This window comes from Sinocyclocheilus grahami, unplaced genomic scaffold (assembly GCF_001515645.1).
Source record: "Sinocyclocheilus grahami isolate Dianchi unplaced genomic scaffold, SAMN03320097.WGS_v1.1 scaffold225.1, whole genome shotgun sequence".
Taxonomy (NCBI): Eukaryota; Metazoa; Chordata; class Actinopteri; order Cypriniformes; family Cyprinidae; genus Sinocyclocheilus; species Sinocyclocheilus grahami.
Genome location: NW_015505404.1, coordinates 1,417,439 through 1,439,642, shown reverse-complemented (window position 1 = coordinate 1,439,642; position 22,204 = coordinate 1,417,439). Strand labels below are relative to the sequence as shown.

At 37.0% G+C, this 22,204-nt stretch overlaps 2 protein-coding genes across 2 annotated transcripts in view; one reads left to right on the top strand and one right to left on the bottom strand.

Annotated features, from left to right (window-relative positions):
- The first annotated feature begins 9,506 nt into the window (after positions 1 to 9,506).
- Positions 9,507 to 10,203, top strand: LOC107597000 (interferon-inducible GTPase 5-like). Its single transcript, XM_016287884.1, has 2 exons — positions 9,507 to 10,071; positions 10,173 to 10,203. The coding sequence occupies exon 1, from the start codon at positions 9,510 to 9,512 to the stop codon at positions 10,053 to 10,055; it is 546 nt and encodes a 181-aa protein (XP_016143370.1). The 5' UTR covers positions 9,507 to 9,509; the 3' UTR covers positions 10,056 to 10,071; positions 10,173 to 10,203.
- Positions 10,204 to 17,840: 7,637 nt separating this feature from the next.
- LOC107596993 (kinesin-like protein KIF23) overlaps positions 17,841 to 22,204 on the bottom strand; it is a 22,054-nt gene continuing 17,690 nt past the window's right edge. Inside the window, exons 18-24 of the mRNA XM_016287878.1 lie at positions 20,900 to 21,125; positions 20,608 to 20,790; positions 19,344 to 19,577; positions 19,173 to 19,261; positions 19,010 to 19,085; positions 18,451 to 18,521; positions 17,841 to 18,362 (exon numbers count right to left, since the gene is read on the bottom strand). Coding sequence (XP_016143364.1) covers positions 18,347 to 18,362; positions 18,451 to 18,521; positions 19,010 to 19,085; positions 19,173 to 19,261; positions 19,344 to 19,577; positions 20,608 to 20,790; positions 20,900 to 21,125 — 895 coding nt within the window. The 3' untranslated portion in view covers positions 17,841 to 18,346. The remainder of the gene's footprint in view (positions 18,363 to 18,450; positions 18,522 to 19,009; positions 19,086 to 19,172; positions 19,262 to 19,343; positions 19,578 to 20,607; positions 20,791 to 20,899; positions 21,126 to 22,204) is intronic.

Below are 22,204 nucleotides of genomic sequence, written 5' to 3'. Positions count from 1 at the left end.
AAAAGCATTTAATTCCAGAGCCAAAATCATTTGATACGTCCATTCAAAGATCAAAAGTATAACAGCTTGACTGATTTAAATTTTTAAATGAAACATGAACATTGGCTCTTTCATTTCTCACACCATGACACTTAGGAATCAGGTGGCACTGTAATTATTGTATCTTGGTGAGACGTACAGGCTTTTCTGATTAAACACATCAAACTTTGAAACCAGCAGGCGTGAGAGAAAAAGGGTAGCAGGCGTTGAAGAATGTGTTGAAGATTAGATTAAAAAACACTTAAACTCCGTCGTCTATTTTGACATTGGAGAATAAGTTGTGGAGAGGCTTGTTGGCTCATGGTCAGTGTAAATCCAGCCCTGTTTTCCTTCTTAGCGAAGTTCCATGGCTTTGATGAGGTAGAGAGGCATATTATTCATAGGTTTGCCCAACCACACCATCTGCCAGCCCACATCCTGCATATTATACCTCTCCATGGAGCAAATCAGTTTTCTTACCCCACTACAGTCTCCTCGCACTTAAATTAGTCCTTTGGACGTTATTGTACTGTCATAATTCATTGTAATAATTCGTTGAGTTGGCTCGTACGAAAGCGTAGCTTAATTTGTTATTCAGATGCTTCACCACCTGTTTGCGAGCCTGTGATTCTTGGTGCGCTGCCATGCAAGAAAGGCATTTTAGAACACAAAGGGACCTTTCGTCTGTCACAGAGAGCTAGTTATTAGCGTCTCAGGATGGGAACAGTCTGAGAGAGGTCTGAGAAGAGGCCAAAGCCAACCAGTTTACCAGGCTGGAAAATACTATAAACATCAGACACCCGCAGCCAAAAACTGTGGTGGCTATTACTGTACATGGGTGAGTAATTGACTCAAAATAGCACCCATCCCCTGACAAAACAAGGCGAGGTATAATATGAATCTAATTATTTAAGATTAATTTAAAGAACAAAAGGGCATTTCATTAAACACTTTCTCAATTAGTTACAATATTGTATTATATTGTATTTATAGCCTTCTAAAATTTGAGGTTAGTAAGAACTGTTTAAAGTAATTAATACTGTTTGAAAGTAATTAATACTTTTATTCAGCAAAGATGTATTAAATTGATTAGAAGTGACAGTAAAGACTTCACATTGGTACAAAAAGATTGTTTCAAATAAATGCTGTTTTTCTTTTTACTTTCTATTCATTAAAGAATTCTGGAGAAGAAAAAAAAGGAATCATTAATTCTCAAAAATGTAAAAACTTTACCAGCCCCAAACTCTTGTTTGTTTTTAGTTAGTTAGTTAGTTGGCTATAATGCTCTTTGATCATTCTCAAATTATTCTGTGTGATATAATCGCCAGGTTTGTGCATTTCAATTGCTGCTGTCATTAAAGCAAAAAAGAAATTGTAATATTCATTATAATTTTTCAGTTGAACTTTCACCTTAAATTGTTATGGTGATAATAACAGGTTATTTTTAATGGGGAAAAAAAATTATTAAAAAGAATGCAAAACAGAAGCATTATGTACTCAGATTGTATATGAATTAAAGCCTGTAATTTCTCAGGATCAGAAGTCATCCTGCCTGTACAAGCCTCATTCGGTCTCGATTTGAGACAAGCCTGTACGTCTGAGGAAGTGGAGCTGATCTATCCGTCCCATCAAAACAAAACACTCAGTCAAAAAGCCCTTAAGCATCCAAGCCAGGTATGGCATGAAATTCAAGTTCAACCGCAATGCCACCCACTCGCTTTACCAGCGCAAAGACTACGGATCAAATGAATTCGGAAATGCACAGTTTTGTGGCTGAGCTATTAGTGGCTTTCAGAGCTGGCAGTTGTGGAGATAGATGGATTAGCTGACTTTAATAGCTGGCCCAGCAGCATTAGAGCCGAGCTGAAGCAGGAGAAGAGGAACAATACGGCACATTAGAGAGGCAGCCAGCAAACATGAAGCTAGTTCTAATTAGCATTCATTAACTGTTGGGGAAAGAGCGATTATGGTCTTTAAGAAGTGCATTAGCTAATGTTGCTTTTTCACATGTCAGCAGATCTGAATTGGGACCGTGTTGCTACATCAAAACATATTTGCGTTACGCTCATGAGTGCGCCGGGGGGTGTTTGTGCGGTTATCTCAAACAATGCCCGGCCTTCGTTTGTTTGGTTTTAAAGCTTCGTATGCAACTCAAGCTTAACTGGAGGTCAACTTAAACATTACACCTGCTTATCCGTATCAAATGACCCAAACCAAACACACAAGCAGCGAGACTTTGCAGTACCTGTAGTATTCCACACTTCGCACAGCCGGACCAATTATTTGCTCAAATTAGCCCAGGTCTGACTTATGCATATCAGAGCAAATTGTTCGCAGTTTGCCCCACGGCAAGAAAATATGTTTTCTTTTGCCGTCATGTTGACAGTTTCCCAGAGCCTTGAGGAAATTGCTTTGGGTGTACGTATTGCTGAGTGAGGCCTATTCCCAGACGGTCAATATTTGTCTGTTTGTTTGCCAGCAAGGCCCATAGATTAAATGGGACAGGTTAGCAAGCCTCATCTAAACAGTAAGACACTGTCATTTGAGAAGTTAATCTTTTCTCCTTATTCGCATTCTCTAATGAGACGCAAGTCAAACATTAGTCAGCTGCTTGTTGTTATTAGCGCTTTCACCTGCACAATCACTTCTATGTTAGATTATGATTCATGCGGAAAGCTTTAGGGTCACATGACAGCCACTGTTGATTCTACCAAACCAACTGTTTGCACAGCTCTCAGGGCATAAAAGTGTCTGTGATTACCGAGCAGACGTGTTGATACGGCCGTAGGTGCGGTGGGCGTGGAGCCGATGATTCAGTTACCTTTGTAAAGACAGACAAAGAGCTGACCTTGGGCCTGTTGTTCGTGTACTTTGACAAATTGACCTTCCCCTGCAACCCTGAGAAGACACAGCCCTCATTAATCCCACAGTGCACTTGTAATAGGTTGTAAATAAGTGTGATGTAAACGGAACGACGGGAATCTTTGACCGATCTTTGTTGGATCACTGGCTCCTTCAGCGAGAGCCAGGAGCAAAAGAAGGAGAAGAATGCATTGCTAAATTCCTGTCATCTCTTTATCCCATGCTTTGTTGCCTCTGTTGTGAACGGTCAAGGTTCACCAAGAGCGCACACTAGGCCCCCCTCACACACACTCACACACTGCAGACGGTGCGCTCCCCTCCCCCACCTTCCTCCCGCCCTGTGTGCTCAGCTAATATTGACTCTTCTGGCTAACACTGCCTCTATTGAGCTGAGCCATTCACAATAATGTTTGACCAGCATTAGAACATCATTGAGATAACAGGGGAGGCGAGGACCAGGCCTCACTAAGGTTACACAGCTAATGAAAACCAGAAGGGGAGTAAATGACAGGGGAACTGGGAAAAACCACCTCAAGATGAATATGGCTTCGAAACCGTACTGTATTTGCAGTGTTATGCACTGTTTTTTCATTGTGCAATGATGAGGACAAACCGTTTTATAGTGGCTTTTCCATCCCATTTCTTGTCATTTGTAGTCTTATATTCACATTTCAGCATTAAAATTCATTCCAGGTCTCAGTACGCTTCCATTGCTCTCTTGGACATATTTCAAAGCACTTATTATCTACAATCTTGGATCATCGTGTTTTATGCTAAGAATTCCTAAATAGGATGATTGACTTGGCACAAGTCACTTTAAGGCTAGTCAGTTCACGTGACAGCCATCTTGGTAACATATACAGGCAGTTGATTTTTTTTTTATATATATGACCCTGGACCACAAAACCAGTCATAAGGGTAAATTTTTCAAAATTGAGATTTATACATCATCGGAAAGCTAAATAAATAAAGCTTTTCATTGATGTATGGTTTGTTAGGATAGGATCATATTTGGCCAAGATACAACTAGTTAAAAATCTGGAATCTGACGGTGCAAAAAAAAAAAAATCTAAATACTGAGAAAATGGCCTTTAAAGTTGTCCAAATGAAGTTCTTAGCAATGCATATTGCTAATCAAAAATTAAGTTTTAATATATTTACGGTAGGAAATTTACAAAATATCTTCATGAAATGTGATCTTTACTTAATATTCTAATGATTTTTGGCATAAAAGAAAAATTTATAATTTTGACCCATAAAATGTTTTTTTGGCTATTGCTACAATTATATCCCAGCGACTTAAGACTGGTTTTGTGCTCCAGGGTCACAATAGTAAATGATAGAATAAACCAATGTCATTTTAGTATTATTTATATATTATTATAGTATTTATTAATGTTTTGAAGTATTGAATTATTTTTAATACTTCTATTTAGCTTTATTTTATTTCAGTTTTAGTCATTTTAGTACTTCAACTTATTTAAGGCAACATTGCTAATTTCATCTAATATTTTATTTTATTTTAGCTTTATTTCAATTAACATGATTTTAAATCTTTTTAGTTTTAGCCTCACATCCTCAAATTGTTTACCTTTTTCGAATTCGAATCCCCTATTTTTTTCAGGTGGGTCAAGTTGATGCTAAAAGAAAGTCGATCAAAAAAAATGGGATTGGGATTTCTGTTGCTTTTTTATTTTTATTTTATTTCAATTAACAAACATAATTAGCATTATAATTTCCCTGGCTGAATTCAGAATAGCATATGAGCATACTAGCTCTATAATAGCTTACTCTTATTATTTCTGCAAGATGGTAGTATGCTGTTCTGAATGCCTCCCATTCATTTTTATACAAGTGGTCCATCTCCTCCTCCTTTCAATGTTTCTACCCAGCAGAGCGGAAATGAGGAGAGGAGATGGAGGAGATGTGGTGAGATCGGAGGAGAGTGCTGCCATCTTATGGCCGCATGCAGTCCTGCTCCTGACTGCTGCTGGGCCCCACTTCATGCCTTGTTTGAATGCTTCAGGTTATATTTCCACTCAGCCGTGTAAGCTAAATGAAGCGTATATAATGCAAATGAGAGACTGAGTGAGAGAGAGAGAGAGAGAGGGAAAGAGGGGAGGTGTGGAGGAGAGTGATAGCAGAACAGCCGTGTGCAGTGTTGCTAGCTGAGGAAACAGAGTGAGATGTCAGCATCTTTTTGTGTGAAAATCTGTCATTGCTTAAGGGAAGAAAAGAGACCATTTAGGATTATTTATTAAAAATAGATCAATTATATTTTTTAATAATAAAGTCATTTTAATAAGACCATAGAAAATGTATATCTATAATCGACAGTATTTGATTAACTTCAATTCTGATGCCATGTTTGAGATTCCTTGATGCTACATGGCACAGGGAGTTTTATATCTGAACAGACAGCATGAAAACATGGGAGTAATCTGGAATGGCTGTGTGTCAGCTCAGGTGGTTGTTATTTAACTTGACTTGGCAAGGCTGCCTCTGTGATATTTAGAATTAATTATTCTAAATGTCTGTCAGCAGCGTTGGCAGACCATATGCATGTATTGGACAGGTATCTTACATAGCAATGCAGATTTGGCCTTGTCAACAACCAAGTTTGTCAGTTTCTGAGATTAAAGAACTGACTATAAGATTCTAACATGGCCTTGTGTGCACCAGGCAATAATACAAAATAAATACAGAAAATTATTTATATAATATATTTTATAATAAATAGCCTAAATAAAATTAAAAGTGCAGTAGGTGATTGTCTTCAGAAACATTTTTTGTTATGCTGATTGAAAGTCTCTTCACATCCCGATAGCAATCATTAAGTTAAATAAAACCAAATGGAAAACAAAAATACACTAAGCAATAATTATGAACTTTGTGTATTATCAATTTTTTATTGCTGGTATTTTTGGATATATACACAGTACTGGTCAAAAGTTTGGAATAATTATGTTTTTCTTTTTTTTTAAGTTTTGAAGTTGTTTATGCTCACTAAGTCTGCATTTATTTTATTATTATTATTATTAAAAATGCATTAAATTGTGAAATATTATTACAGGTTAAAATACCTCTAAATATATTTTAAAATATTATTTATTCCTGTGATGGCAAAGAGGAATTATTAGCAGCCATTTCTCCAGTCTTCAGTGTGATCCTTTAGAAATCATTCTAATATTCTGATTTGGTGCTCAAGAAACATTATTTTCTTTAGGGATGAACCGATATGAAAATTTTGGCCGATACCGATAATCCTTTATTTTTGAAAGCCGATAACCGATATGTTGGCCGATAAATCTATATCCAAATTGTTATATACTTTTTGAGAGCCTGATTACAAAAAAGGTCTCATCATTAAAAACCACATCCCGAACACTTCAACATAAGCAGCCTAGTTTGAACGGTGTATGTTTTAAAAATAATTTTACTCTCCCATTACCAAATTTAGTCATAAAAAAGTCTTACAAATAAAATAATGCATAAATAATGCAAACAAGTCATTGGACATCATTACACGTGTAAAGAATCAAAATGAATGCGCCATAGATCAATAAAACGGAATAGCCTCTGCACGGACAATAATTAAATGATTTTAATTACTAAACCATATTGCTGATGAAAATAATAATAGAAAAATACAAGTGGTTGTTATTATTAATAATGTATCAATGATTTTGAAAAAGTAACAAATTAATACCACTGTTTTAAACAGCAGCCGTTGAGCTGCACGTGCTGGAGCTGAATGAACACGGTAAACTGAAGCGTTTTGCTGGCAGCTTATTTAACTCAAGGAAATGCATCCTGAGATTAATATTAATACAACATAAACATAATATTACAACTTATATATGTACAAAATGACGCAGTTATGGCGTGCTATAGTCAGAATGTGTGATCCTGTTGTGGATGCGCTCTTCCCATAACAACGCGCTGAAACACGGCAACTAAACCCAAAGAATTCACAACGTTTTATTATAATAATGTTCTCATTAGAATGTTATATACACGACATTCCCAATCATAGTTATTAATGTTGTGCACTGCTGTTTGAGTTTATCACTGGTAAACTGAAGCGCTCTTAACTTAACCAAACGCATTCTATATGAGATAAATCAGATATACATCAAGTAAACACAATATTACAACGTACAATTGCACAAAAGGCTGCAAATGAACAGCGCGCATCTGAAGTGTCTCTGAAGGAAATAATGCATTATTTATCGGCTTTAAGATATCGGCCAAATTTTCTTATCAGGCCGATACCGATAACAGAAAAAATTTGCATTTATCGGCCGATACCGATATGGTGGCCGATATATCGTGCATCCCTAATTTTCTTACTATTATCAATATTTATCAAACAGTTTTTGCTGCTTAATATTTTATAAGTAAGATTAAAAAATAAGAAGAAATTTAAAAATGTATTCAGCAAGGATGCATTAACTTGTTTAAAACAGATCAATCACAATATTACTGTTTTTGTTTTTGTGATCAAAAAAATGTAGCCTTGGTGAACATAAGAGACTTCTTTCAAAAACCTTAAACAATTGAAATCATTCCAAATTGTTTGGCCAGTGAGTGTATACTGTATTTTTTTTCAAGCCTACATTGTCAAACTGATTTATATTTAATATATATTTTGTAGTATAGGAATACATGTCAAATAGCTTATCTGGAAAAAAAAAAATATCTGGCAGTGCCCCTGTATTGGCTTTGACAGAGACGAGAGATAATAGAGAGACATTGGCTGTTCTTCATTAGATTCTCCTCTGCCCCTCAGCAAACAGAAGTAGCTCCGGCCAAACAAGCTCAATCAAAAGGTGGCTTCACTGGACGATGTTAGCTCAGCAAATCCAGCTCTACACACACGACTTCAAAGAATAGGCTCATCTCCTCCTAACCTTTGATGTATTGTGTATTGATCACGAGGAGAGCCGGGAGAGAGTGATACGATGGATGCCCTAAGAGGGATTAGTGGAGGCCAGGCCGGGCTCAAATACAAATGTTCCTGAAGAGCAGCTTGGTCTCTGGGGCTTGGCCAGCTGCCCTGTCCTCTAACCAGCTCTATAGGAGTGGGTGCTTTAAAAATGCCGGATTAAAAAAAAAAACTTTTAATTAAAATTAACATGTGTTGGTGGATAAGAATTAATTCTAAGTCGTTTGGTCTGAAGTAACTTCACTTGAGTGTGATTATTGTAAAGGTATTACTCCATATATCACACTATTTTGCCGGTCCACTCCAAAGGGCTTCATATTCTCGGAGACTATCATGAATAAAGAGCTCTTGAAATGTAAAGGCCCAGTGATGTAACTGTTCTGGTGCCATGCAGTCATGCTTGGACAGCGCAGCACTCGTCTCCCTGCCGCAGATGTCTTCATACCTTGTTTCTTGTCTCTCGTCAGCTAAGTTAAGGTAGAATGACATTGCGATTGTTGTTTCTTTGCCACCACAGACAATTGGAACGGCCCATCTTGGAACAGTCTGCTCGCATCTGTAGCCGACAGCCAGCGTGACAGGTCTCTTCAAAGTCTGTGTTTACGACTACATGAAAGAATGGAAGAAATGAAAATCCTCTTTGAAAGACACAAGCTGGGTATCTAAGCAGCAGCTTACGACATTTCATGGAAATAATATTTTTATTGATAAATGCCCCCAGGGTAAATACACAGTGCATGCTGCAGCTCGTCAGCACAAAGATTATTATTTTTTTATTATTCTGTATAATTTCAATGAAATCAAACAGATTTCAACAGGCATTAAAACACGGCATGCAATAAAAAAGCATGCCAGATGCTCACAGCCTAATTTTGAGGAATTAAATACCTCACAATACTACTTTGTGTACACAGTGCATACTAGAGGTAGTGCATATAACATTTGTCGTACATTATCCACCTTATTTTGCAATGCGAAAGTATTATATTTTCTGTAAGTGTGTGGGACTTCCAATCCACTACACGTAAATATCTAGAGGAATAACAAGAATAACAGTAAAACTATTTGTGCTACAAACCAGTGTGTCTTTGATTCTGACAATATATTAAAATAATGTGATTAAAAAATGCCAATTTGCAATATCAAGCAGCAGCGTGGTGAGCTGTATTATACAGCCTTGTACAAATAGCTGCATCCGGTCTTATGTTAAAAATAAGGTGAGAAGAATGTTTATGATTTCTCAAGAAACTCAAGGGATTTTTAGACTAGTTTATTTGACTATAGTTTGTTTTGATGAACCAGTTAAAACCAGGATTCATTTATCAGTCATCACTCAAAAGTAAAGTTCCTATGTGGTATACATGTTTGAAATACATTTTTGGTTAAAATGTGAAATTGATTTTTTTTTAAATGACAAAAATTAAAATGAAAAAAACGCTTAAGTACATCGTAGACCCATTGAAACCAATGGAGCTACGATCAACTTAGGCTTATGATGCTTTTGGGAAACGCAGCCCAGGAAATGAAGTCTCAGCTGAAATTGGTCAGAGAAAGGGACTTCTGACATTTAGTGTAGGCTTAACCTATTGTTTTTTTTTCTCTACATATTTTCAAGAGTTTATTTTTATAACACTGTTGAACTTGACATGATTTTGTATTTATTTATTTATTTAAGATAGCTATGATGGATGATTTCTATATGATAACTCAGGAGGACCTGGAAGATATTAAAGAATCCATATCTACTCAGGATCTCCCAACAGCAGTAAACACGATCAAAGGATTCCTTGAAAAACAGGATCATGTAGAACTTAACGTTGGTGTGACGGGGGAGTCTGGTTCTGGAAAATCCACGTTTGTCAATGCATTCAGGGGTTTAGGGGATGAAGAAGAAGGCTCTGCTAAAACTGGCCCTGTAGAAACCACTATGGAGCCTGAAGCTTACCTTCACCCAAAATACAAAAATGTGAAAGTGTGGGATCTTCCTGGCATTGGAACACCAAACTTCAAAGCCGATGAGTACCTTAAACTGGTGGAGTTTGAACGCTATGATTTTTTCATCATCATCGCTTCAGATCGGTTCAGAGAATGCCACACTCAGCTGGCCAAAGAGATCATGAGAATGGGGAAAACTTTTTATTTTGTTCGTTCCAAGATTGACTCAAGCATTGATGCTGAGAAGAGGAAGAAGAGCTTTGACCAGAAAAGGACACTGGATACCATCTGAGAGGATTGTGAAAATGGTTGGTTATTCAGGTCACACGACAATTTTTTATTAGATACAGTAATTATTAAAAAATATTTAATGACTTATTTCATGATGTCTTTTCCTGTTTCTTTCTAGGTCTGAGAAAGATCAGTATAGAGCATCCTGTCGTGTTTTTGATCTGGTCCTGACTGTCCGATGTAGTCTCTTGATGTCTGATTTGGTTGCTGAACCAAACCAGACAGTTATGGATGAACACAAACAGTTCTACTCCGCTATCATTGAGTCTGTCCCGCGTTTGAACAACACCGCTGTACCTCCGACTAGAATGTCCAACAAAACGTCCGAATAATCAAAAACCGGAAAAATGTTGTCCGGGATGTGCTGCTTAATGTTAAGCAGTTCGTCTCTGGTAAAACTTATAGAAGAAGAATGACAAAACACAGAACAAACAAACAAAAACAATAGAAGAATTGCGGAGCTCAGCGTCCTTGCTGCCATTTGCGGCGCCATGCTGATAGATAAATAGAATATAATGGACATATAATATGACATATATATATACACATACATACATATGACATATATATACGACATATATATAAAATTATGAGCACCAGAAAGAAAGAAAGCAAGAAAGAAAGAAAAGAAACATTTGTATGGATGCATCATTCACAGCACAATAAGCTCAATATCATGCATTAACAAAAGAGATAAGATGCATTTTTATTTCATGCTGATTTTTAAAACAGTTTTTATGTAGATAGATACATTCCATTTTGTTGCTATCACTTTAATTGAGATTCTGATTAAGATTTAGCCAGACGCAGATTTTAATCTAATAGTATCTTTGTATATGTATTGTAGGTAGCTTGCATGCAGACAAGACTCTTGCCCAACTGCACAACAGTAACTGGATGAAACCAACAAGCCATGTAACCGTGCAGCTCTGTGAAGGACTCGCAGTGGTCACAGCAAAAGTGAGTCAACGGAAATCAGTTCTGGCAGACTGTCACCGCGAGGTCACAGCCTGTTAGAGTGTGGGCAGCACATGCCCTGGACTTCAAGAACGAAAACAACTGACAGCTGCAGAGAGTTAAAGCACAGTCAGAAACAAAGACCCTGAGGGGAAAATAATGAACAGTTCATTCATCCTCATATTGTGATACACATGAAAGGATATTTATTCTGTGAAAAATACTTGTTTCGTATGTTGCTTATGCTGGAAGACATCATGTTTTTATTATGAGTTTTTGGCATTTGCACCAGATCTGTTGATTGTAACATTCCTCTTTTTGGACAAATATCATTCATAGTAAGAGAATCATTGTCTCATTTTCACAAAGATAATTACATTTTAAAATATAATGAAAGGTTCCAAACAGATGTCTGGCAGGCGTCCATTAACTCCATTAAATAATATTTATCAGTATCTGTTAAAGGGATGGTTCACCCAAAAATGAAAAATCTGTTATCATTTATTCACCCTCATGTCATGAGTTATTTAAAGCAGAATATCCAAGCTGCTTTTTTTTCATACAGTGAAAGTGAATTGTGACCACGGCTATCAGGCAAGATTCATTTTATCCTGTTACTCATACAAAGATCATATGACTTCCAAATACTTGTAATATAATGCATATGGACCTGTTTTAGGGTGTTTTTATTGGAGCTTGACAGCCCCCTGGTTTCCACAATGAAAAAAAAGTAATGTAGAAACAGTTTTCACTAAGAAATTTCGAGAAAATTTTACAAAGAATATAAGTAGAAATACTGAAATAGTATTTTTTGTAAAATGTACTCCAATTATGGTGTAATATACAAGAACAAGCAACTTACAAGAAATTGATAGTAAATTTCACAAATAATTACAAAGAATCGACACATAACATTGAATTATAGTGAGATTTGGAAGTAGAAATACTGAAAGTGTTTTTTTTGTGTAAAACATCAATTACTGGCGCAATATACAAGAACAAGCAATTTACAAGAAATTAATAGTAAATTTCGTAAATAATTACAAAGAATCAACAAGTAACACATTGAATTATAGTGAGATTTTGAAGTAGAAATACTGAAATAGTATTTTTTTGTAAAACGTACTCCAATTATTGGCGTAATATACAAAAACGAGTAATTTACAAGAAATTGCTAGTAAATTTCGCAATAATAATTGCAAAGACTCGACAAGTAACACATTGAATTATAGTGAGATTTGAAAGTAGAAATACTGAAATAGTTTTTTTTCCCTCAAAGATACTTCAATTACTGGCGCAATATACAAGAATGAGCAATTTACAAGAAATTGATAGTAAATTTTGCACGTAATTACAAACAATCTACAGTACAAGTAACACATTAAATTATAGTGAGATTTTGAAGTAGAAAATCTGAAATATTTTTTAATAAAACACTCCAATTATTACAAACATTTGATAGTACATTTTGCAAATAATTACAAACAATTGGCAAGTAGCACATTGAGCTAAATGTAAAATTTTGAAGGAGAAAGACTGAAATAGTATTTTCTTGCAAAACATACTCCAATAATAGTTTTATTCACTGTAATGACAAAAAGATTCAGAATGCCAACATACTGCTAAACTTGTTCCACGGAAGAAAGTTAGCACTGTATTACGGGTTGAGTTTAATAAATAATGACACTTTTAATTCTGGACTAATTATCCATTCAATAATCAGTAAAAAGAGTGGTGAAACGTGTTAAACGCACACCCTTTTTGTTACATGAAAAGCTAGAAATCAAAACAATTGGCCACATGCAGCAGAGGCAGTTCAGGCGATACAGAACACATTTTCAGTCAGCGCTCTGAATGCGCTTCAGGACAAAATAGACTGACCCGGTGCAGCTCATATTAAAATGCAGCTCATATCTCAATTTACCCTGCGTATTGGTATGCGTGATGATGAACAGGAGCCAAAGAGGAGTGAAGCACCACAGTAAAGCGAGATGAGACCCCGGGGAGGGCACGAGACGCGCTGAATGACAATTGCACCCGACTGTCAACACTCATCTGCATTTTAACCTCCCTTTGGACTGACACGCTGGCTCGCAGGCAGCCACGGTCCTGACATATCAAGATGTAGAGCGGGAACCGTGCTCTGGGCCTTCATTAGCAAAGCGTCGGGCTCATGCAGTATTTACAGAGTCGTCCACTAATTGAGTTTTAATGTCAGTGACTGCTCCCCAGGACACATCTAGATAGGTATATGGGCCTTTAAAGGGCAGCCTCATCTGCGGTTCAACCGCCACCAAACACAACATGCCCTTCTAAACCTCATCGCCCCTGAGGGGAAGCTGCCATCATGATATGAGAGAGGAAAAACCGGCCCCCCTCATCTAATTCAGCTAAAAGGCTGCTAGAAAGCCTCCTCAGCTGACCACCATAACCAGCCTTTGTCCCGGTGGTTAAATGATTAATAGAGTCGGCATGGCAGCCTTGTTTACAGCATGTGAAGAAGGTTTCCACTGCATAATGCCAAAAACTAAGTGTTGACAATCCACTCCCTGAGTGTCTACATAATACATAACATCAGCCAAACATGGGAAAACAGCAACAGCCTGTGCGCCGGAGACGACTGCACTGACATGACCTGACAGGCCTTGAAGCTCAAGGACACCTGGTTTACACGGCCTGTTGACTTGATCGGCGTTTGATCTGACATGATGAAAATCTTCCATTTTACCTGCATCTGTGGTGTCGGTTGAAATGGGAGAGGAATAATTAAGGGCAAACTGAATATTTGAATCGCATTAATGAGAAAATGACCGTAGAGTACACAGGCCGATTACATATACGCATAGAATAAACATGAAGAAATTTGCATCTAATGGTTCGTGTGGTGGGGAAACGCAGTGAGAACCTCATTAGACGGTCTGCCTTACTCCAAATTATTTTGTGTCCGTTTCTCCTGCGGCAAGCAATAGACTCGCAGAGGACAGAAAAAGACTCTTTGCAGGAATTAATCATCCAAATAGCAGATAAACCATGCAATCATTTATTTTGAAAAGCCAAGCTGACTAATTAGTGTGAATTCAAGCAGGCAGTTCTCCGGTATTTTCTCTCCAGCATGTTTTTAATTCTTTATTGTGTATTCTGCAGGTTAAGCACTTAAATAGAGAATTACTTTCACTTTGCTAAAAGAACTTCCTTCCTTAGAAATGAGCCAAATGACTACTGTTGCATTCTGGTTAGTTCTCCCCTGGCATGATCCAATTTGTTTTATAGTAGAAAATTTCATTTCTTTTCTCTCTTTTTTTTTTAAAGTCAACACAAAATCTTTTTACGTTCTATTCTGATTCATTTGTGCACATTATTGCTAACAAATTGATTTGTCTTTGCAATCAACCCTGTTTACTATCTATTTTCTATTGTGATTCATTTGTGAGCATTATTGCAAACAACTTTTTGCCCTTGTAATCTTTAATCAAAATATAATAACTTTCTCTTTTATTATACTTTACTTATAATTTTTTCCAAAACAAAAAAAATTGAAAAAGTTTCGTACAATAACTTGCTCCTCTGACGAAATGATTTTCCTTCTCTTAAGTCACCTGGCTAAAAAGTTATTTCTGCATTGTTTTAGGAACTGCATATTCATGCAGTTTTGGAGCATTTTTATTATTTATTATTCCTGTTTAAACAGTGGAACTACATCCCATTCATTATTACAATTCTTTTTACAGTGAGAAATCGATCAGACCAAATAAACTATCAACAAGGTTAAATTTGAAACATTTTGATTATCAAAGAGACTATTTACTCTAGACTATGCACTCTGTATTTTTATTTATTTTATATTTTTTTATTACATTTTATAATTTTAATTTTATTTCATTTCCATGACTGATATGACAGTTATACTGGCAAAAGTTTAACCAGTGTCATTGTAAATGCTCTTTATTTGCTAGCAGCCAGTAATTTATTCCACAAATGAAAGTACGTAGTAACAGGGGGTTACTGAGATTAAGTGAGTAGTATTTGACTCATCATGTGATCTCAACACGTCAGCCCCCATTAGACAATCCCCTTAATTTCAAATACATTGTTACCCAGTGTATACATTTTAGTGACTGAAACTACAATTCCTAAAATTGCTTTTCTAATCTCTTACAACATACATAAATCAACAAGCTCACCATAACAGCGAAGGCTTTTTACAGTGCCAAAAGTACCTTTCACACCAGAGCATAAGTGAGCAATCCGTGCTTATGTTTGAAATTGCTACATTTTCAAGCAAGGTGCTCTCTGAGTGGTCGTTTTCAAGTCTTGCTCAAGTGTCTCTCTTATTCTTTCTCTCACTTCACTGGATCATAATCCTAATGCAGTAATCTAAAGCTCTATCATAGTATAACGTTCTCGCTAACTCCAGAGCCATTGCCAGCCGAGCCAAATGATTATATTGTAGTGTGGCTCATCAAACTGCGTATGGTCAAAAAGCAGAGCACTCGATGGCTTGCACAAGTGAGTTTAATGTCTGCTCGTTGCTTGGAGCCCTTGACCCTCTCTTGGAGGCGCTCCATGTTAGTCACTCTCTAGTGCCTCCAAATTGAAATGGAGTCAGAGGAGCAGATGAGATATCCACCATCAGGACTTGGCTGTGGAGCTAAAAGAGAGAGAGAGGGAGGGTTGAGCTTTACAGAACTGAGACTGAGATGTGTCACAGAGGACAATTATTGTACAATCCATGGGCAGATAGTTTAATCTTCTGAAATAAACAAGACTATGGTTTTATTCTCAGCTGAAAAAGAAATCCCAAACACTGCAGACAGGCATAGGAGCGGACTGAGTTACAAAAACATACCCTTGAGTCAGAGCAGAAAAACCTTTGTAATGTTCACAAGCTTGCTGGGGGAATGAATGGTAGAAATCGAAATTCTTTCAAAATTAAATTTGCAGTTCGGGCCTTGTAAGCAATCTTTTTAATCAAAAGGTAAATCCAGGAAGGAAGCTGAAATATTGGGGAAATATTTTGGAGGAAGTTTGCCTCATTTGAAATGGAATGTCTGGGCTTCAAACTCTTTAGACATGGTCCTCTTCAGGTACTTCAGTGGAATTGCTGCCGCTCCGATCCCCTTGACCTGTACGCACAGGCACACTTTTTATCCTGATACAAAATTGCTTCTGCTCAAAGCAGCAAACACTCAATCACCCTCTAACATCTTAATCCTAACCAAACCCAACCAACCGTAACCCACCAAAAAACACAATTACATACATGCAGGATGACTGTAGGCTCAAACTTTGGAAAGGAAAGCTTGATGGAAGGAAACCGCTTCAAGTTGCCAGAACCAATGTCCATTTTTACTAACCGTTAAAAACCTAAAGAAATAGATGTTATGCCAAGCACAAAGTCAGCAGTCTAATTCAACAATCAGTCTTAGTAGGTGAAGTACTGTTGAAAAAACCATAGCTTACATTTCCTCAGAAGTTCTGTGTTTATTCTGCAACTGAATAACTTCATACCATCATAAAGACGTGCATACATCTTTGTTCTCATACGGTATGTGGGAGATGTGTGAACATTTTCAGGTTATATGAAGGTAATTCTTATTTTGATCCAGTATCTTTGAAACTGTATTGAATCTTTCATCAAAAACAGAAGCACGACACCTTCCAAACAAAGAGCTCAATGACTCAAGAATTCCAACAAAGAAAACACAGCCGTGTTGAAACGCATGATTTGGCCATTTTCACCCCTTTGGCACTAAAACAAAAAAAGTCAAAACAATAGAACTAAGTTTTTGGGATCTGTTTTAGTCATACTCGTCACTTGTGGTCATGTACAAACAACAGCAGTGCATGATTTCAGTAACACACTGTCTAGCACATTTACATCGGGTCTGTGTGAATTGAGGATTTTAATGTATTTCAGTGATGCCAAGTTAAGATTTGATGCATTATTTAATAAATACAATTTTACAGTTTAATCACATTATCCACTTAATTTAATCATGATATACTTTAATCGTAATTCTTTTAGACTGGATTTTATATTAATGACAGATGTTGTCACTCATTAAGGCAGAGGCGACTAAAGGATATTTTGTGAGCAGAATTACAAGCTAATATCACATGCATTTAATAAAATATTCATTCATTGACAAGTAATTTTTATATTTTCTTGCACTTACATTCTTACATGGGACCCTGCAGGTCAGTAAAGTTAACTTTTCAATAGACTTCCATACAAGAGTTTCTTCAACTACCGGCTGTGGACTAAACAGCTCTCACAACAAGTAGTCTACTAATAGTCACTGTACATACATGGGACAACTAAACATGATGTTTGCGCCTCATCGCAGATTATGAATATTTTATGAAAATATTTTGTAATGGAAATACCATTTAAATATTTTCACATTTAAACAAAGAAAAGACTAACATTGCTAAAGCTAATTTCTTGGACAATATTTTTGCTGCATGAGATTCACACTTTTTAATTAGTGTGAAATATCTCAAATTAAATCACACATTTTACATATTGTGGTAATTACAGCTCAATGACAAAACACTCCATTCTGATTTCTTTATTTTTCAGTTTACTTCACAAGTCTCATACTTACTCTTAAAGTATCCATTGCCTACATGAAACAATATGACCCATGGCCATCTTGGTGTAAGAATTAAAACTCCTGACTTCTATAATTTAAGCACTGCTGCCATCTACTGCTTCCTTATAGAACCATATCAAGTGCTTGGAGAACTACATTACAAATGAGAATGAAAAATTTGAGATGAGCAAAATAACCCACTATATGAACCAAACAAGTATATCAAATGCCGTTTATTAACAGTTTTGTCTGCAGCAATGTCATACAAATGAAACTACATGGAAAGAGTGCTGTTCCCAGGTGCTGCCTACTAAAGTCATGAAAATGACTTTTACTAAAGGATTTTTAAAGAAACAGCAGATGCTTTGATTGTCCCAACTGTCCAAATGCAAGAGAAGTACACATCAACATATATATATATATATATATATATATATATAAAAACAAATACCTAATGTGCTTGAGACAGTTAGAAAACATTTGTAACATTTTTGTTTTGAAACCCACCCAGACCCACACTTACACCAAATGTGAATTTTACATGTCAACACCCAGGTAGAAAATGCAGTACAAAAACAGCTTTGGTGAACTTGTGTAGTCTTCTATAAAAAAAAGTTTTTCCATAAAAGCATTTTTAAAAAAAAAAGTTAAATATTATAAAGTGAATTTGCTATTGCACACAGTGATAAGAGGCTTAGAGAGGAAAGGACTCTGCTGTGATGACAATACTAGAGCAGTCTCAAGGCTTTCTGCGTCTACAAAACAAAATTGAGGCAATTTTTTAAAAAGCTGTTTTCACCAGTGTGACAAACAAATGAAACTGTATGCAAATAAAGAGCTTACTTTGGATATCCGTGATGCTGGTATCCAGGTCCCAGGTTTGAGCCAGCTCTCATCTCCAATGCCACAGAGCACTAGAGAATAAAGACGACGGGTTAGGAAACAAATATTTTCATATTTAAAATGTACAAATATATGCACACAACTCCATTCAAACGTTTGGGGTCAGCAAGTTTACATTTTTATAGAAATTCAGCAAGAATGCATTAAACTGATCAAAAGTGACAGTAAAAACAATCACAATATAAAATCAATTTCAAATGCTGTATTTTGAACTTTGTTCCAAGAATAAGAAAAAGGGTTCTCGCAGAAATTAAAGAGCACAACTGCTTTCAAGATTTGTGTTTTTTTACACTACAGTGACTTCTAAAAGGATCATGTGACACTGAAAACTGGAGTAATGGCTTCTGAAAATTTAGAACTGCAATCACAGGAATAAATTACATTAAAATATTCAAACAGAAAAGTCATTTTAAATTGCAATACTGTTTCACAATATCACTGAATTTGATGAGCCAGTTTTTAATATACCAAAAAAAGTCAGTTGATATCAGTATTTTACCCTCGTCTCCACATCAGTCCAGTCTCCTTCCATAGGCTCACCATCTGGGCCTGTCTCTGATGATCGTCTCTTACGGCTACAATCAAAAAGCACAACAATACAGAGCATTACTACGAGACCTAGAAATTTGCTGCCAAGTTTGAATTGCATTGGAGGTCATTACCTGGCCGCAACGGGGTTTTCCTGCGTGAGCGTTTCGATATCTGTGAACTGAACAGCCTGTCCTCCACCTCTAGTTTTGAACACTTCACCCTGATAAAGAGCAAAAGATTTGAGTTTCAGCTGACAACCAAAACCAGTCAGATTGAGCAAGACCACTAGAAAAAGAAGCTACCTTGATTAGCTTGGTCTGGATCTCTCCATCTGATGCAACTTCCTGGTGCGTCAGAACATACTTGTCACACTTGGACAGAGCTTTCTCATTGGGAGCATTCACTTTGATGGCATTGGGGATGTTTGGCTGCAGAACTGTATCCAGGTCCACGTTAGTGGTGGGTTTATGATCAACCCACCTCTCCCCACCTGCGGAGTGCGAGCGTCTGTGTAGAGGCCGAACCGGTGGCCCAGTCTATTCAATTAAAACACAAACACAGTAAGAAACAGAAGACGGTCCCTTAAGCATGCTGAAGCGTGAGTGTGTTAGTCAATCTCTACAGAAGCACAAACTAAACGTACCAAGCGGTTAAGAGGAAAGAAAAAAAAGCTGAAAATGTTCCCATTCAAACAAGCTCCAAGATAAATATGCTTTTCAGTATGCAGATATTAAAGCTGTAAATGCTGACATTATTCAATTGCTTTTCACACTTTAGACAAGTAAAATTATGTGCAGGAGTAACCGATGACAATGAGAAGATGAAAACTCCAATTTATTTGTCTAAAAGTGCAAAAAAAAGCCATTACATGGTTAAAATAAGCAGCACATAATACCTTATTTTACATATATATCTTCTGGGTAATAATTAATGCAGCTGAGAAACAGATCAAAAGGTCTACATTAGTGTCTTGATGAAGCTCTACCTACAACTACAGCAAGTTACTCCACTGACCCAGTGACCCGTTTCCTCTAGGTCTACCTCTGCTGGCTGGACAGGCACCTCTCTGGCCCAACACCTGCCTCTTCTCCTGCTAAGACTGTCGGGAAGGCCCTGAGCTCTCTTCCTACTGACTGGAGGCGACTGGCTACCCTGCCTGCGAGACTGCGGGACACCCTGCTCCCACTCGGAGATGCAGGAGGCCACAGACACACTGCCTGGTCTGGGGAAGTGAGGATCTGGCCTGACCGTCTGAGAGAAGTTATATATGGGCTCCAGGGAGGAGAGGGATGACTGAGAGCCATTGTAGGGAGACTGCAAGCGACATGAGATTAGTACACTCATTGTTTGCATGCAACACACCAGTACATTAAAAACAGCATTTACGGCATTAAAAACAGGATGGAACCTGTATATAAAAAAAAAAATTAAAAAAAAAGGGCACAGGGTATTTATACACACTGCATAGCAGACCATGCATGGACATATAAAGAGGAGGTTTGTGGATTAGGTTAAGCATAAATCTCAGGGGCAGGCGATCTAGAAACGCATGTCAGTTAAACGTACAGGAACAGGCGACGGGGAAGCGGATCTCTTGGCAGGCACTTTGTCCTTTTCTCTGGAGGGCCGCTGTGGCTGCCGGTTCTCCGTCTTTCCCTCAGTCACGATGGCTTTGAGCTGTTTGAGTTTCTCATCCTTCACCCACAGCTTATTCTGCATTTCCAGCTGCTTGGCATTTACCTGCCTCTCCTGTAGAGAACAAACAAAAGCTGCATGAATCACACCACTAACAAATTAAATTCTACACACAGACACAAAAAAAATCGTTTCGCGTATGGTCTATGGGGAAGACACTCACACACTCCTTCTCCCACTTAAGCTTGGCGTCAGTGACAATGCCTTGCATGCGTGTTTCCATGCGTCTCTTTTCAGACATTTCCCTTTGCAGCCTCTGTTCTCTGCTCTCCAGTTCCTGCTGTAGAGATCGCTTGTCCTCTTCATAGATGTTGGTAGTTTTCTGTAGAATGTCAATCTGTAACAGAAAAACATTTTGCAGATGCATTAGAGGCCTTATTCTGAACTTTTGTTAGTATGACACTTAAAATAGCTGTCATTCCAACCATAATTATTGTAGCTTAGTTTGCATTGTAAATGCCAGATATAAAGCTATCAGGCAGACATACACACACTACTGTTCAAAAGTTCTAATCTTTAAAGAGACTCATGCTCATCAAGGCTACATTTGATCAAAAATACAAAAAAATATTTTAAAATGTAATTTACTCTTGTGATGGCAAAGCTACATGTTCTTCAATCTTCAGTGCTACATGATGCTTCAGAAATCATTCTAATATGTTACAGAAATGTCATTACCATCCGTTTTGATCAATTGAATGTGTCCTAAATAAAAGTATATATTTTTTCAATTAAATAAAATCTTACTGAGCCCAGACTTTGAACAGTAGTGTGTAGTTGTCTAAATTTCTTTATAAAGTATGTGTTGTTATTATAAAGCTGTATCATGATTGGCCAGGTTTGACATTGGCATTATGCTCTTGAATAGTCTCTTGTTTTCAACAACAAAAAATAAAAAAGTTAATTGCCCTTGCATATGCCAGAAAGCAAAACTGTTTTAAGTTGTCCTGTTAATTTTTTAATCAAATAGTTTTAAATACGCAATGTAAAACTTGAACCTGGTGACATAAAGTGGCCTCAAACATATTTAAACATACAGTGGGTACGGAAAGCATTCAGACCCCCTTAAATTTTTCACACTTTGTTATATTGCAGCCATTTGCTAAAATCATTTAAGTTATTTTTTTTCCCCTCAATGTACACACAGCACCCCATATTGACAGAAAAACACAGAATTGTTGACATTTTTGCAGATTTATTAAAAAAGAAAAACTGAAATATCACATGGTCCTAAGTATTCAGACCCTTTGCTGTGACACTCATATATTTAACTCAGGTGCTGTCCATTTCTTCTGATCATCCTTGAGATGGTTCCACACCTTCATTTGAGTCCAGCTGTGTGTGATTATACTGATTGGACTTGATTAGGAAAACCACACACCTGTCTATATAAGACCTCACAGCTCACAGTGCATGTCAGAGCAAACGAGAATCATGAGGTCAAAGGAACTGCCCGAAGAGCTCAGAG

Coding starts and splice junctions, on each gene's coding strand:
- LOC107597000 (XM_016287884.1), top strand. CDS start 9,510: ATGATGGATGATTTCTATATGATAACTCAGGAGGACCTGGAAGATATT.